This window comes from Rattus norvegicus, chromosome 1 (genome assembly GCF_021556685.1).
Source record: "Rattus norvegicus strain SHRSP/BbbUtx chromosome 1, alternate assembly SHRSP_T2T, whole genome shotgun sequence".
NCBI lineage: Eukaryota > Metazoa > Chordata > Mammalia > Rodentia > Muridae > Rattus > Rattus norvegicus.
In genome coordinates this window covers 118,159,112-118,174,674 of record NC_141534.1, presented here as the reverse complement: position 1 = coordinate 118,174,674, position 15,563 = coordinate 118,159,112, and the positions used below count along the sequence as shown (strand labels likewise).

The 15,563-nt window shown below is 39.2% G+C and overlaps 1 protein-coding gene across 3 annotated transcripts in view; it reads right to left on the bottom strand.

Moving 5' to 3' along the window:
* The window catches only part of Herc2 (HECT and RLD domain containing E3 ubiquitin protein ligase 2), a 203,204-nt gene that overhangs the window by 146,978 nt on the left and 40,663 nt on the right, over window positions 1-15,563 (bottom strand). For all 3 annotated transcript variants that reach the window (XM_087556934.1, NM_001444180.1, XM_087556945.1), the window contains 8 exon segments: window positions 14,610-14,767; window positions 14,411-14,524; window positions 10,587-10,838; window positions 8,113-8,306; window positions 5,881-6,081; window positions 1,881-2,109; window positions 1,632-1,756; window positions 290-468 (listed from right to left, as the gene is read on the bottom strand). In XM_087556934.1, coding sequence (XP_087413060.1) covers window positions 290-468; window positions 1,632-1,756; window positions 1,881-2,109; window positions 5,881-6,081; window positions 8,113-8,306; window positions 10,587-10,838; window positions 14,411-14,524; window positions 14,610-14,767 — 1,452 coding nt within the window.

The window sequence follows — 15,563 nt, the reverse complement described above, 5'->3', positions numbered from 1 at the left end:
AAAATAAAAAATGTACCCTTGCCATAATTGTTATAATTTGCATTTTCTTGCTTATAAAAATATCTTATAAAATATTTTTATGATACTCCAATTATAAAGTGGTACAAACTTCTTCATATCCTCTCTTCTTACCCATGCTTAAGAACGTTCTTTTCACTGTAAAATTCTATCCTAGGTAATCTTTGGAGTAAGTCTTCAACAGCTAAACACATTTTTCAGGCTTTAGATTTCATTAAATGATTAAAACAGTAACTGCAAACTAAAATATAACACAGAGAATACTACTTACCTCAGAAGCTGCTGTATGAGTTGAACTAGAGGCAAACACTGTTTGCCAGAAGATTCATAAATCCCAGTATTAATTAGGTCTTTATCCAGAGGAGTCCTACTTCTATGAAATGTGGAAGCATTGGCTTCTTGCTCATCAATTTCCTTTTCCTTCTGTGCTTCTTTTTTGGCTTCTATATCCTGAAATTCACAAAACACACAAACTGGTGAAAAGTGACCTCATTAGCACCACACCAGTCCTAGCCTCAGACGCTGAGGCACACAGCTGACAACACCTGCCTGTAATCCTGTCAGAAACCCCACCTCTTGGTTGCTATGCTTTTAAATATATTACTCTCTTCGTTTCTGTTTTTCTTTCCTTTCTGCTTTTTTTATGTGTATAAGTGTTTTGCCTACATGTATGTCTGGACAACATGTGCTCTCAGTGCTGGAAGAGGCCAAAAGATAACATCAGATGCCCTAGAACTTGAGTTAGGCACTGTAAGCCATCATGTGAGTACTGGGAACCAAATCAAGGTCATCTGAAGAGCGACAATCAATACTCTTATTGCTGAGACATCTCTCCCACCTCAAGACACTGAAATCTTTGCAACCAATTCTGACAAACACTAACTATTTGATGACTCATACAGAGTCAGGAAAAAGCTGCAGCTCTTACACAGCTGTTCAAATGTAAGGATCAGAGCCCATCTGGGAATCTATAAGCACATGTGCATCCTAGAACTCAGCTAATGCCTCCCCAAAGTATTTAGTCATGGGGAAAATACATGGTCAAAAGGTTAGGACCTACTTTCTCCCCTGATGAACTTAATGATCCGAATTATCACAGTAGACTTAAAACCAGAAACAACCAAACAAGTGTTACAACCATTCGATGGAGTACTTTTCAACAATAAAAACCATGAAAGAATTCTCAATCATAAGAACAAAGTAGTAACATAAACTGTGATGTGGTCGAATACAAAAACCATCAATTGAGACAGAAGAAGAGTTACTACTACCTACTATCCCATTTACATGACATTCAGGCAGACAATGTAAAGGCAAGGGAGTAGCCTAAATGAAAGGGGACATAAGGATCTTCCCGGGTGATGGAAATAATCTTATGTGATGGAAGGATCGGTCAAATTCATCAAAGTAGACACTTAAGGTGGGATTATTTTATCACAAATAAAAGTACAGAGTTTTACATTTTAAAAATCCGTATGTAACTAAAAGTTTTACATTTTGGGTTCTTCAATGATTGTAGTCACAATTCCTACATATGTCCAAATGCAGAGTTTTCAATCTCAACTGTACATTAAGTAAAATCATTCAATGATTCCTTTTTCCTAGGGCCATACCTGAATTTCTGCAGTAATGGCTGCATTTAAAGCTGACTCTAATCCTCCATCAGCCATCAAGCTGCCAACTAAAAGATCAATCATGAATCGACGACCTGGACTTATATTCACTTCATTGCCTGAAACTGAAAAAAGAGGGGTTTGTTCTGTTTAGTTTGCTGTTTGTTTTCAGCAATGTGAGTAAGTGCCATCCCACATCCCTCCCCACATTCCTGCCGGTGTCCAGTTCTTCACCTAAGCAAAGCTCACCTGTGCAGGGCAAGAGTGCTGAGAGTGCCCTGGCCCGCTCCTCAGCTGTGGGCAGCAGCACAGACCAGCCGCTCTGCAGTACAGCCTGGGCAGCTGACTGCACAGTGCTCAGCACCCCTGCACTGCTGGCCAGGGTCACCACAGTCTGCTTCAGGCTGTTCAGGAGCACACTGCCCAGACCTAAACCAAGGAATTCCGGGTCAACCTGGTGACTAATGGCAGCATGCAACTATAAAAAGGAAAAAAAAAGTATTTAGAACATCCAAAAGCAAATGTATTTTTCTAAATGCTAACAAACAAATGACTGAATAAAGCTTAATTTGAAATGTTACTTACATAAACTTTTCAGTTCAAGACAATATCCCTTATCCAAAAGGCTTCAATTTTTGAGATATTAGAGTATTTCCATACATAGGAGGTAACTAAAAGGACTTGTGTATTACACAAAATTTATTTGTTCTTCACATACACCTTTTACATGTAGCCTGGATAAAAATTATTCATTATTTTGTTTGTTGTCCTGGAACTCACTTTGTAGAACAGGCTGGCCTTGAACTGACAGAAATCCATTCCTCCTTTCTGCCTGGAAAGTGCTGGGATAAAAGCCATGCACCACCATGCCCAGCTACATTATTTTAAATATTTTTACACATGAAGTAGTTGGCTTACAATGAATTTTCCATCTACAGAATCACATTAACACTGAAAAAATTTAAAATTGGGACCATTTTAATTTTTAATTTTCAGATTAGAAAGATTGATCTTTACGTGCATTTTTTAAAACTACTAAAATTTTTTAACCACTATAGCTGGGAAATCTCATTGTCAAAGTACTTTACAAAAACAATGTCTTACCCAGCTCTGACTATGCAGCTGCAAAATACAAGGTCAGCACAAAAGACTACATAACGAAGAAGCAGCAACTGTCAGTGCAATTCCCATCAGTCTGCACCCAACAGAAAACTGCCTGAAACCAACTGCAGTTTAAAACTAGACAGTCAAACTAGAGCACACCAGCAAAGTCCTCAGGGCAAAACAAAAACACTGACAAGGTAGGAGCCAAAGGTCCTGCTTTCATGAGGCAGGGCCCAGGCTGGGCTTTAGATCATCTATCCAATGAACAGAAGAGCAGCTCCCAAGCTCCTCACAACCACTTGCTAAATCTGAGCTTTCCCTAGAAATCTGCCAGCCTACTGTGACAGAGCGCCACTGTTGTCTTGTAGCTCCTCAGAGGCCAGGCTGGCACCCTGGTTTCCTGTGCCCAATTAGTCATGCCTTTTGCTTGTATACACAGAGGCTCCAGTTGCATGGGGTTAGGAAAATGTGCCATCTTATAAAGCACTCCAAAGAAATAATTGGGTCTATTGAACTAAAGGAATAATTTTTGAACTAAAGAATGAGTAAACCACTTAGAACAATAAGATTGAGGATGAATAGTGAAAAAGACAAAAAGAATTAAAACTGTTAAAGAAGGCATGAACTCTCAGGCTAAGAAACATTCATAACCTCAAGTTACATTTAGAAAACCTTCACCTAGACAGAACAGCTGAAAGGCTACCAAAGAGAAAGATGTATTAGCTACAAAGGATCAAGTGCACCAGTGAAAGACTTCTCATCAACAGTAGAAAACATATTTTCAGTATAGCATTTTTCAAGTGCTAATTAAAAAGGAGATGACCTGTGGCCAAGGCACAGCTTAGTGGCAAACACTTGCCTAGCATGTGTGATGATGCCATAGGTTCATTTCTAGAATTGAGAGGGTGGGTCCCCCTATAACTTAACAGGCTGAACCTTAATGAATTGAAAAGCTAAAATAAGCAAATGTTTTTCAAACTTTAATCTCACATGCCCTGAGGGGAGAAAAAGAAAACCTTTAATAAGAAGGAATCTGAGGAAATGATCTGATCCCAGAAGACAGAGCATATTAGCAATGGTGACAAAGTCAACTGGCTACTGGGAAAACAAAGAACTAGATTTTGAATATGGCATCTTTAAAAATTCTGTTAGAGAAAAGTTAAATAATAATTATACTGTTAAATTACCCCTAAAGTACTTTTGTTACTATTTTACAATCCATAAAATCAAACCATTTCCTAATGTTTGCATACCCAAACACAGACACACATATATACATATAATTTTAAACAATAATGTATTTTCAAAATCAGACAATATCCTAAAATTGTAATTAGAAATGTTCTCTTATGGCTAAGATCAAAAACTCAGGGGACAACAGATGCTGGCGAGAATGTGGAGAAAGAGGAACACTCCTCCATTGTTGGTGGGATTGCAGACTGGTAAAACCATTCTGGAAATCAGTCTGGAGGTTCCTCAGAAAATTGGACATTGAACTGCCTGAGGATCCAGCTATACCTCTCTTGGGCATATACCCAAAAGATGCCCCAACATATAAAAAAGACACGTGCTCCACTATGTTCATTGCAGCCTTATTTATAATAGCCAGAAGCTGGAAAGAACCCAGATGCCCTTCAACAGAGGAATGGATACAGAAAATGTGGTACATCTACACAATGGAATATTACTCAGCTATCAAAAACAACGGCTTTATGAAATTCGTAGGCAAATGGTTGGAACTGGAAAATATCATCCTGAGTGAGCTAACCCAATCACAGAAAGACATACATGGTATGCACTCATTGATAAGTGGCTATTAGCCCAAATGCTTGAATTATCCTAGATGCCTAGAACAAATGAAACTCAAGACGGATGATCAAAATGTGAATGCTTCACTCCTTCTTTAAAAGGGGAACAAGAATACCCTTGGCAGGGAAGAGAGAGGCAAAGATTAAAACAGAGACTGAAGGAACACCCATTCAGAGCCTGCCCCACATGTGGCCCATACATATACAGCCATCCAATTAGACAAGATGGATGAAGCAAAGAAGTGCAGACCGACAGGAGCCGGATGTAGATCACTCCTGAGAGACACAGCCAGAATACAGCAAATACAGAGGCGAATGCCAGCAGCAAACCACTGAACTGAGAATAGGACCCCCGTTGAAGGAATCAGAGAAAGAACTGGAAGAGCTTGAAGGGGCTCGAGACCCCATATGTACAACAATGCCAAGCAACCAGAGCTTCCAGGGACTAAGCCACTACCTAAAGACTATACATGGACTGACCCTGGACTCTGACCTCATAGGTAGCAATGAATATCCTAGTAAGAGCACCAGTGGAAGGGGAAGCCCTGGGTCCTGCTAAGACTGAACCCCCAGTGAACTAGACTGGGGGGAGGGCGGCAATGGGGGGAGGGTTGGGAGGGGAACACCCATAAGGAAGAGGAGGGGGGAGGGGGATGTTTGCTCGGATACCGGGAAAGGGAATAACACTCGAAATGTATATAAGAAATACTCAAGTTAATAAAAAAAAAAAAAAAAAAATGTAAAAAAAAAAAAAAAATTATCAACTGGGAAAAAAAAAAAAAAGAAATGTTCTCTTTCAGAATCAAACAAAATAACAGTACACCTTATATCTAATATAATGAAAAGGCAGTTTAGGATCATCCTACCAGGGTAAGAAAAAGAGACTGGGATTGGGTGATTTTTACCCCCATGTGTGGAAAGGAAATACTGATGTAGGGAGCCAAAGTTACTGAATACAGCTTTCACAGTCCCAAAGACGATCCAGGTAGCACTGGTCTCTCAACTGCATTTACCCCCTCGCTCTCTTCTACTGTCTCAGGCATTTCTCCACATATACTCTCCCCACATGAATGTAAGGAAGATGATTATGGCAGAAATAACTGAATCTGTACATACGCTTGCCTATATGCAATGACTACTTCCAGGAAAAACAATGCAAGACCAAGTAGTGAACGCCTCATAAACATTACTCCATCATAATCTTATTTTAAAATACTTTTAATGTTTTATTATCAGTTTACCTAACAGGCTGAAATTCAGACATTCTGTACCCATGAATACACTCAGGAATTCCTAAGGCATTATAAAGGGACAGGAAACCAGCAAAGAATTACCACCTGCAGTCGCAGAAGATTCAGTGTGGCCACAGCCATGCACTCTTTCTCTTGAGGTGGGGGCCAATCAGCGGTGCCATCCATTCCCTCACTGACTTGCCGCAGCAGGAGATCCAGCTGCTCAAAAGTCACTGAGCAGATGTCTACTACAAAAGGGACACGAAGGCCAATGGACCACTCAGAACAAGATGACCATGCAAAGCTCTGTGCGAGAAAAAAAAAAGGATCTAACATGAAATCTGTACGTTCATTAACAGTGTGCTCCACTGAAGAGACTAAGCACTGGGTATGATGACAACACCTGAAGTTACCACTCACTCACCCCTCTATATCCCCAAATTCACAGCTGTCTAGCTTATAAACTAATTTCCTCTCCTATTTTATCATCCCACCTCATTTCCACACCTAAAAAACTATAAAGCTTTTCCCAAACTGTTTTCACCCACAAAACTACTAATCTACATTAATGGATGGGAACACACACCCAACCCACTTACAGTAAGTAAGTAGTACAACAGCTCTAAGTAGAAGGCATATTAGTACATACACAAACAACCTCCTAAGAAGGAAACTGAAATATACCATCAGTACAATGTATGTAACTGACATTTACAGAACAGGTCACCTAGAAACAGTTTACTTAGAGGTAAATTTTATAGTATCAAATGCATAGAGACAAAAAAAAGGGCTAAACCCAATGACCCAGGATGCCACTTTACTGAGCCCAAGCAAGCTGAGGTGAAAGACACTTAAAAAAGAGGAAAAAAACAACATAGTTAAGAAAAAATAGGAGTAAAAAATGAACTGAAAGTAATTATTTTAAGAGATCAATAAAATTAAACCTCTAATCAGGGGAAACACTGAATATATATATATATATATATATATATATATATATATATAATACAAATTACTAGTATATATATAATACAAATTACTAGAATAATATATATATATATATATATATAATACAAATTACTAGTATCCAAGTGGCATATGACCTCAAATGCTTAATTTTAACGGAAGTCAGGGACCCCTAAGGGAAAGGCTAGAAGAAGTTGAGGAGGAAGGAGACCCCATAGGAAGACCAGCAGTCTCAATTAACTTGGACCCCCCAGCCAGATCTCTCAGATAGAGCCACAAACCAGGTAGCATACATGAACTGTCTTAGGCCCCCAACACATATACAGCAAAGAATTGCCTGGTCTGGCCTCGGTGAGAGAAGATGCATCTAACACTCTAGAGACTGGAGGCCTCAGGGGAGTGGGGAGGTTTGGTGGAGTAGGGTGGAGGGGAGTGCAACTGAAGACATCCTCTTGGAGGTGGGGTAGTGGGGGGATGGGATGGGATGAGGAACTGTGGGAGGGCCAACTGGGAGGAAGGATTACGACTGGACTGTAAAAAACAGAGTAAAGGTAACTAAAACAAAAAATAAAATAAAACCAAACAAACAAACCCTTTATCCATTAATTGGACAAATGTAACAGAATGGAAAAATTCCTGAGAGTCATTACGAGAAAAACCTACCCATGAAACAGAAACCAGGAATGCCTCTTTTTCTGTTAAAGAAATTGAACTTCTAATGAAATTGTATTTCTAATTATATTTCTAGGCTATGATGAATTCATAAACATTTACAGAAGAAATAGCATTGTACATAGCTCTTTTAGAAAACACAAGGGAAAGTGCCCTAGTTCTTTTCATAAGGCCAGCTTTAGCCTCATAAATATCAAGTAAGAAGACAGCACAAAGAAAGCTGGATGCCAAAATCCCTGATGTGTGTGTGTGTGTGTGTGTGTGTGTGTGTGTGTGTGTGTGTGTGTGTGTGCCTATAAATGTCAAAAGGATAAAACACCATGACCAACAGTTGTAGCAGTACTGCAGAGATTAGTCAATATTTGAAAACCAGTACTTTCCAAAATGAAAATCACTTAACTTAATAATGCCAGAAAAAAATTTTTTGAACAAATTTCAGCATCCATTTAGGGTGCATCCCAAAAAAAGAAACTCACAGCCAGCAATGAAGAGCTAGAGATACAGGGTGGGAGGAAAAAAGAAGGAAAATATGCTGTCTCTACAACGTACAGAAGAAATAGCTGAAAGAACTAAATGTAGTAATTTGTTGTGGAACAACTGTAAGATAGAAGGACTAAAATTGGTATTTCTACATACTAGCAGTGACTATTTGGAAAATAAAATTGTACAAAACACCAAACCTAACTATGTAGTCAATACCTGGGCAGGCCCACAAGCAATTCCAACTATGTGTTTGGTGTCTAGTCCTGGTAGGGCAGTAGGTTCTGGCTTGGTCACACGCAGAGTGTCAAAGTGCTGGCACTGATCATTGCTCCCCCAGCTGTGCACCTCACTGTCCTCTGTCAGAGCAAGGCAGTGAGTGGAGCCTGCAGCCACATCAATCACCTTCTTCCCTAGAGAAAAGATGGACACAGTTACACCATTGAGCCTATAGCTCTAAGTCCCAGAAGGACATCTGCCCATGGCTACAGAAGAACAAAAGGCATTCAATAGTAACTTCTGACAAGTAACACGTCCTTTAATATGAAGCTCAATTTACTTGATTTGACTATGCTATTAAAATATATGTCATGCCTTATCAACTATGATTTGTTAATAACACAGTCCGCAAAAAGTAGAGCTACAGTATAAAGTCTGCTTTCTGTTCCTTATTCAGAATTTTATTCAAAAAGACAGAATGATTTTTTAAGTTCATATTCCGAGTCAAATTCATATAGGATAAGACACACACAGACATACAGATATATACACACACCATAAAAAGATACACCCTGTAATTAACTAGGAAGATCCCAATAAAGCCTGATCACTTATTCATTTTCACTGTTCAAGAACTTCTGACAGCTTTAAACCCTGTCCTGAAACACTTAGAGAGAGAGAGAGAGAGAGAGAGAGAGAGAGAGAGAGAGAGAGATTTTCTGATGGGAGACAATACTTAAATCAGTTCTCCTTTGGCTCTTTTAATAGATAGGTTTTCTGAAAAACTGTTTTTTAAACATGCTTGACCACCAAAACATCTCATAATTAACTTATTGACTGATTAGCTGATTGATTACTGGGCAGGAGAAGGCACAACACACAAGTGGGGGTCAGAGGGCAATTTTGTAGAATTGGTTCTCTTCTTCCACCTTTATGGGGTCCCAGGTATTAAATTCACATCACTATACTTGCACAGCAAGTGCCTTTACAAGAGTGGCATCTCGCCAACTCTTGTCCCACTAATTCTGACATTTAATTATGTTGGTAGGAAAATGGTATTTTTAGTTAATAGACTTTTTTCAGTACCTCAGATGTAACCATGCAAAGCATACTCTTCACTAAAGATATGTTCTTAAAAGAAAGCCTACTCTTTTCTGAAAGTCATATGATTTAAATATTTTTCTATTTGTGTACTGTTAAAAAAGCATTATACCTTTTCTTGTAGGTAATCTAACATAATCAACAGTGTTTCCATATGTCAAAAAGTCAGCTGAAGAAAAATGTTACCTAGTACGATTGAGTTACTGAAAGCTAACATCGATAGTAATTTAAATATTCCTATAGTAAAGTATTACACAAATTTTAGTTAACAAATAGAAACCTAGATTTTCTGTATGAATGGAGAAAAATGTAAGTAAGAGGCCAACTGAATTCCAATAGAGTTCTGCAACACAGTGAACTGTGTTATTTTACCACTTATCTTAGAAACCTGGAAATAAAACACCTGATGAGCACAAAGACTCCCACTGACTAAAGTATTACATGCTATAAAATAAAACAGATGAACAAAGAACTGACAAGTCTCATTTGAAAGCCCTATTTCCAAACCCTCTCATTAAAGAAACAGGGAGAAAGGAAAATGAATTATTGTAAGAATTCACTAAACTAGTCCATGGAACAAAATGCAGGCCAAATCCTTTATCTGTGAATAAACTTTTAGGGGAACACAAAAAAACTATTCCCTTAACAATTAATAAGCTAGCCCTTTAAGAAGAATGCTCTTCACTCTGAACTAAATAAAATAAAAAGGGTCCAACGGACATACATGTACTAACCTTGCCTGACTCACTGATCTCACCCTTCTCTGCTTTCTTGTCAACAGTCTATAATTTGCCACCACTCCCACCCCATAGGGCAGTACGGAGACAACCTAAAATCCCATTAGGCCAAACATTATGGGAAACAAATGGAGTTTTCCTTTTATAAAGTCCATGGCTTTAATGGCTCTTTCTCCAAGCATGCCATTTCTAGCAAGAATGCCTGAGAGTATGTGGATCTCTCAGAGGCGATCCACCGTCTATGCTACAATGAGCACCACCCTACAGAGGACCCTCACTCACACCCACACAGACTTTCCTTTCCCCATCAATCTCCAATGCACATAGACAGTTCTGTAACCAAGCACATATACCTTACCACCGAAAACAAGGTCACAGCAGACCAAGTCGGGAGAAATCAGCCTACTTCCTGCTGAAACCCCACAGCACAATAATTCTCAAAGTGAATGAATTAAAAGTTAAATTTGAGAATCATTTTAGGACATTTATTAAACTAGATAAGCCACTTTCTATTACTTATATAACTATCAAGATATTTCTAATGACACTCCATTCACTGGATATAAGGGAAGAAAAGAAATCTGAAGATTTCTAAAGAACAGATCCATAAGGGTTTAATTTTAATCCTGCAATCACCTTGCAAACCTTCCAAGAGTTTGGGATAACGGACATGTTCTTCTGTTCCATGCCCAAGCCTCTGATTGTCACCTTTTCCCCATGAATAAACTTGGCCATCTTTTGTCAAAGCAATAGAAAACTGACTTCCACAGCGTACTTTGATGACATCTAAGTCTTGAAGTTTTTCAATCAGCTTTGGGGTTTTGCAGCCATCACTTCCACCTCTACCCAACTTCCCATAGTCGCCATCTCCCCAAGACCACACTTGGCCTAGAAAATACAAATTACAAATAATTTAAGTAAATATCATTGCACATCATACTGAAGTTTTAAGTGACTGAAAATAATATAATCCATAAAACACATAAATCAATCTCACCTATGTATACAGTTAATACTACACAGATTATCAACTAAATATCTAATGTATATTTCAAATTGATATATTAGCAATTGATAAATTGTAAACAAGAGCTAGAGAGTTGGTATGGTGGTTTAGAATACTTGATATTCTTGAGGGGACTTTGGTTCCCAGTCAGCACTCAGAGCCATCCATAATTCCAGTTCTAGAGGATCGGCATTCTCTTTTGCCCTACACACACACACACACACACACACACACACACACACACACACACACACTTCTCATTCATACTTAAAGGCAAAACATACTCATAAAATAAATCTTATTTTAAAAGTAAAAGCTGGGGTTTCTTTTTATTTAGATTAAGTAGAAAACAAAGTTCTGACTCTTAGTTTTTGGGACCAATGCTGCTGCTGTAACTAAATTCTAAGCACAGAACAAAATTTCACTGCTCCATGGGCCATGAGCACTGAGGTATGTGGCAATGCAGCCTTCTACTGACCATGCTGCAGTCTGTCTGCACTATGGTGTCCTCACAACACTGTACTGTTTCCCAATGGCACGTGCCAGTGCAATGTAATTTAATTAAATGAAATAAAAGGGAATACAATACAATTACAAAAGTGGTTTTTAAAACTGAGCTGAATAGTAGAGGAATGTCAGGGTAGGGAGGCGTGAAGGGGATGTGGTTGGGGAAGGGGAACACCGTTATCGAAGGGTGGGGATGGGCAAGGGGGCTTATGGATGGGAAAACTGGAAAAGGGAATAATATTTGAAATGTAAATTTAAAATATCCAACTTTTAAAAAAGGAAAAAAAAACTGAGCTGAATAATTTGCAAAACCTCAGTAAATTGGGGGAGTATTATTCAGTTACAAACTAGAGAAAGCTGTAAGAGGAAGTCCAGAAGAAAAAAAAAAACAGAATGAAATTTTAAGTTTGCTTGTAAATAACTCAATTCTCATTCCACTTTCAACTGTACAAACCAAAGATCAATGTATTTTAACAAGTTTAGATTTTTTTTTATTTAACCTTTGTGTGTGATACAGGTTGTAATAATGACCCAACTATGACACCGCCACTAGAAAACAGCCAGAAACAGCACATAAGCAAGCTAATTTGGAAGCATTCCAATACAATGCTAGCTATCAAGCCAGACTAATCCTTCATCTACGCTGAAAACTATAAATAATACACTATTAGCTGATCAGTGGAAAAAACTCAGTGCACACATCTATCTCGGAATATGAACGTAATTTTATAAGTCCTGACTAAAATTCTATTGCTTACACTTAAGCCAATGTCTTCAGCAAGCCTATCACCCAAGCCCAGACTGCAAAGGCTGGCGGATGCTTCTACTGCACCAGTCACCTCAGAACACAATCGGGCAGCAGAAACGTTTCTCAGAAAGAGTTGAACCAAAAAAGTACAAGTGTGAGCAGTATTTATAACCTTATTCCTAGTTACACTTTATCATTACATAATTTTCCTCACAGAACTTTTACAAGAAATACCAAGGATAAAACCTAAGCACTACTTGGATAACCTAGCTTGGAACTGTCACTCCTAAACAGTCGTGTCCCAGCACTCAGAAAGCTGAGAAAGATAGGATCCCCAGAATTCAAGGCCCACAGGACAAAACAGCAAGGTTCTGTCACAAAACAAAACCATCTTAGTTAACAGTTTTGTAAAATATGACTCATTCAATAGTGGACATTTACAAATAATGAAGGGACCTTTCAGCATGATGATTCTCTGTAGAATTCAAAAAGCAGCAGCATCACAATGATTCTGAAAATGTATGTGTCTCAACAGTAGGCTCTAGGTGGATATGAAAGTGCTGAAAAGATTTTATCTTGGACCAAAGACATCCTCAATAGTCAATTCTCTACAAGCCTTTCAACCTCTGTGATGCTTTGCATATGCTTGGCCCAGAGTGTGGCCTTACTGGAGTGGGTATGGCCTTGTTGGAGATGGTGAAGTCACTGTGGCGTGGGCTTTTAATATCCTCATCCTACCTGCCTGAAAGTCAGTCTTCTCCTAGCAGCGTTCAGATGAAGATATAGAACTCTCAGCTCCCCCTGCACCATGTCTGCCTGGATGCTGCCATGCTCCTGCCTTGATGAGAACGGATTAAACCTCTGAATCTGTAAGCCAGCCCCAATTAAATGCTGTCTACAAGTTGCCTTGGTCATGGTGTCTGTTCACAGAAGTAAAATCCTAAGACAACTTCTATTTAAAAAAAAAAAAAACAAAAAACAAAAAACAGACTAAGAAATTCTCCAGTTGATGCAAGGACTGATAAGGTACAACGGTGAGATCACCATAAGACTGACAGACAAACTCATTGTGAAAATGGGTGCATTTCTGACCATCAAGCCTGAACCACTATTTGATCTCCCTTTCCCCCCCATATATGTATGTATATAGATACATACATACATGCACACGCACGCATACACACACACACATACACACACACACACACACACACACACACACACATGTGCTACACATGGTGACAAACGCCTATGATCCCAGCTCTCTGGAGGCTAAAACAAGAGGAAAATGAGTTCAGAGACATTCAGGGCTACTTAGCAATAGATACTGTCTCACTAATAAACACAAAACTATATAACTATGGCTAAACTGAAATAAATTTCAATGGTAGATTACTTAAATCCTAGAACTAAGATCCACAGTATTAAAACAAAAATATACAATCTCAGTCTCACTAATACTGAAAGTCAGCCATTTAATAAGATACATTAAATTGTAAAGTATATAAAGACTATGAATGATTGGCTGTAACAAGTCATAGAGGCTAAATATTGGGCAATATATTAATAGTGACAATTCAGATTGTCAGTTTTAATATTTAGCTGTAATTTTTTTTTAGTGAAAAAATAAAATACCCACTAGAAAAGGTGGTAGCTCCTAGGCAGCCACCTTCTTTCAAGGACGAAATGCTGGGAAATTCTTGGGCCTTTTGCTGAAGCCACTGAGGTCCTACTGCGGTAGTGTGAGTGAGAAATACCGCTCATAATCTTGGGCGTCTGAACACTAGGTTTGCAGCTGCCATCTTAGGAAGGCAGAAGTAGTAGTGTAGACTGCTGGAGGAAGCTGCAAGCAGCCTTTGAGAGTAAAAAGCTACTCCTCCTCCCGGTTTGCTCTCTTCATTCTGTGCTTGCATTCAAGATGTGATCTTTGAAGTTCCTGCTCCAGCTGGAACCTGACTGCTGCTATGTCTCCCAGCCATGATAGACTTTAATCCTCTGGAAACATAACTCAAAATAACTCTTCCTCCTACAAGTTATGGTGGTTACTGTGCTTTATCAAAGCAACAAAAAAGTAACCAACACACTCAGCAACTGGGAGGGTAGCCTAAGAAGGTGCATACAACTCCAAAACTCACTCATTCGGGCAACAGCCACCTATGTCCCTAAGAAACTGCCCAGGGCAGCATAAGCTCTACATACCATTCTCAGTCACAGCCAGGGTTTGAGCATCTCCACTCCCACACGCAACATCGATAACCTTTAGTCCTTTGAGTCCAGCCACCAGCATTGGAATGGCCTCATCTTCACTGGAGCCTTGAAACAGATACAAGTGTCATTCTCAAATGCCTCTCAAAAGAAGCAAGCTCCTCCTACCTCATGACATGTACAGCAGACATACCGTGGCCCAAGCGGCCGTAGTTCCCACGGCCCCAGGTGTACAGCTCCCCCTCAGCAGTGATGGCCGCGCTGTATGTGCTTCCACATGCTATGTGCACCACATGTTTCCCAGCCTGCTTTCCTGAGAAAGCCGAGATCACCTTGGGCTCCTCCAGAGGCCTGCAGGAAGGAAAGCAACAAACATCATGGGCATTTCATAAGAGTTTTTAAAAAAGCAAAACGGTAATCAGAGCACAAGACTTTTTTTTTTTTTTTTTTTTTTTGCCTTTCTATCTCAAACACCAAACATCACTGCTTGCTAAGCTGGACTTACACAAAGAACTAAATAAAGCAGTGCTGCTCCCAATGTCCCCCACCACAACCTATCAGCAACAAAGTCGTGAATGCTGAGACACCCTACAACATGGCTACATGCAAAAAAAATTACTCTAAGTCAGAGTCAGAAATAAACTATACAACTGACTATAATCAGTTCTAGAAATGACAAAATGATATGAACAAGGGAAGACAATGGTTGGGAGGAGCTGGAGGGGGAAGTCAGGGAATAACTACAAAGGATACAAAGATATGCCTGGGAGTAATGATAACACATTCTCTTGACTGTGGTGGTTACACACAATCCAGTCCCTTCTCCATCAGCTCAGACCCAGTTGAGGTTGGGAATGTTTTTTACTTGACCTGATTGTTCCTTGATGATGCTCTGACCTCATGAAGTAAGCTTGCCCCAGGAACAGCACACCTATCTAATGCCAAGATCTTTCTACCAGGGTCCACTTGCGACAACACAATATAAAATGGTTCCATTACTCTGTGGGAACTGGCAGATCTCTTGATTTTACCCCTGAGCATTTAAAATAACCATTTCCTGTTTTATTTCTATTCTTTCATGGTAAGCAAAACATTCAATACAAAAAGATAAGATTGCTTTTTATGCTTGTAAATAAAATATCATCAT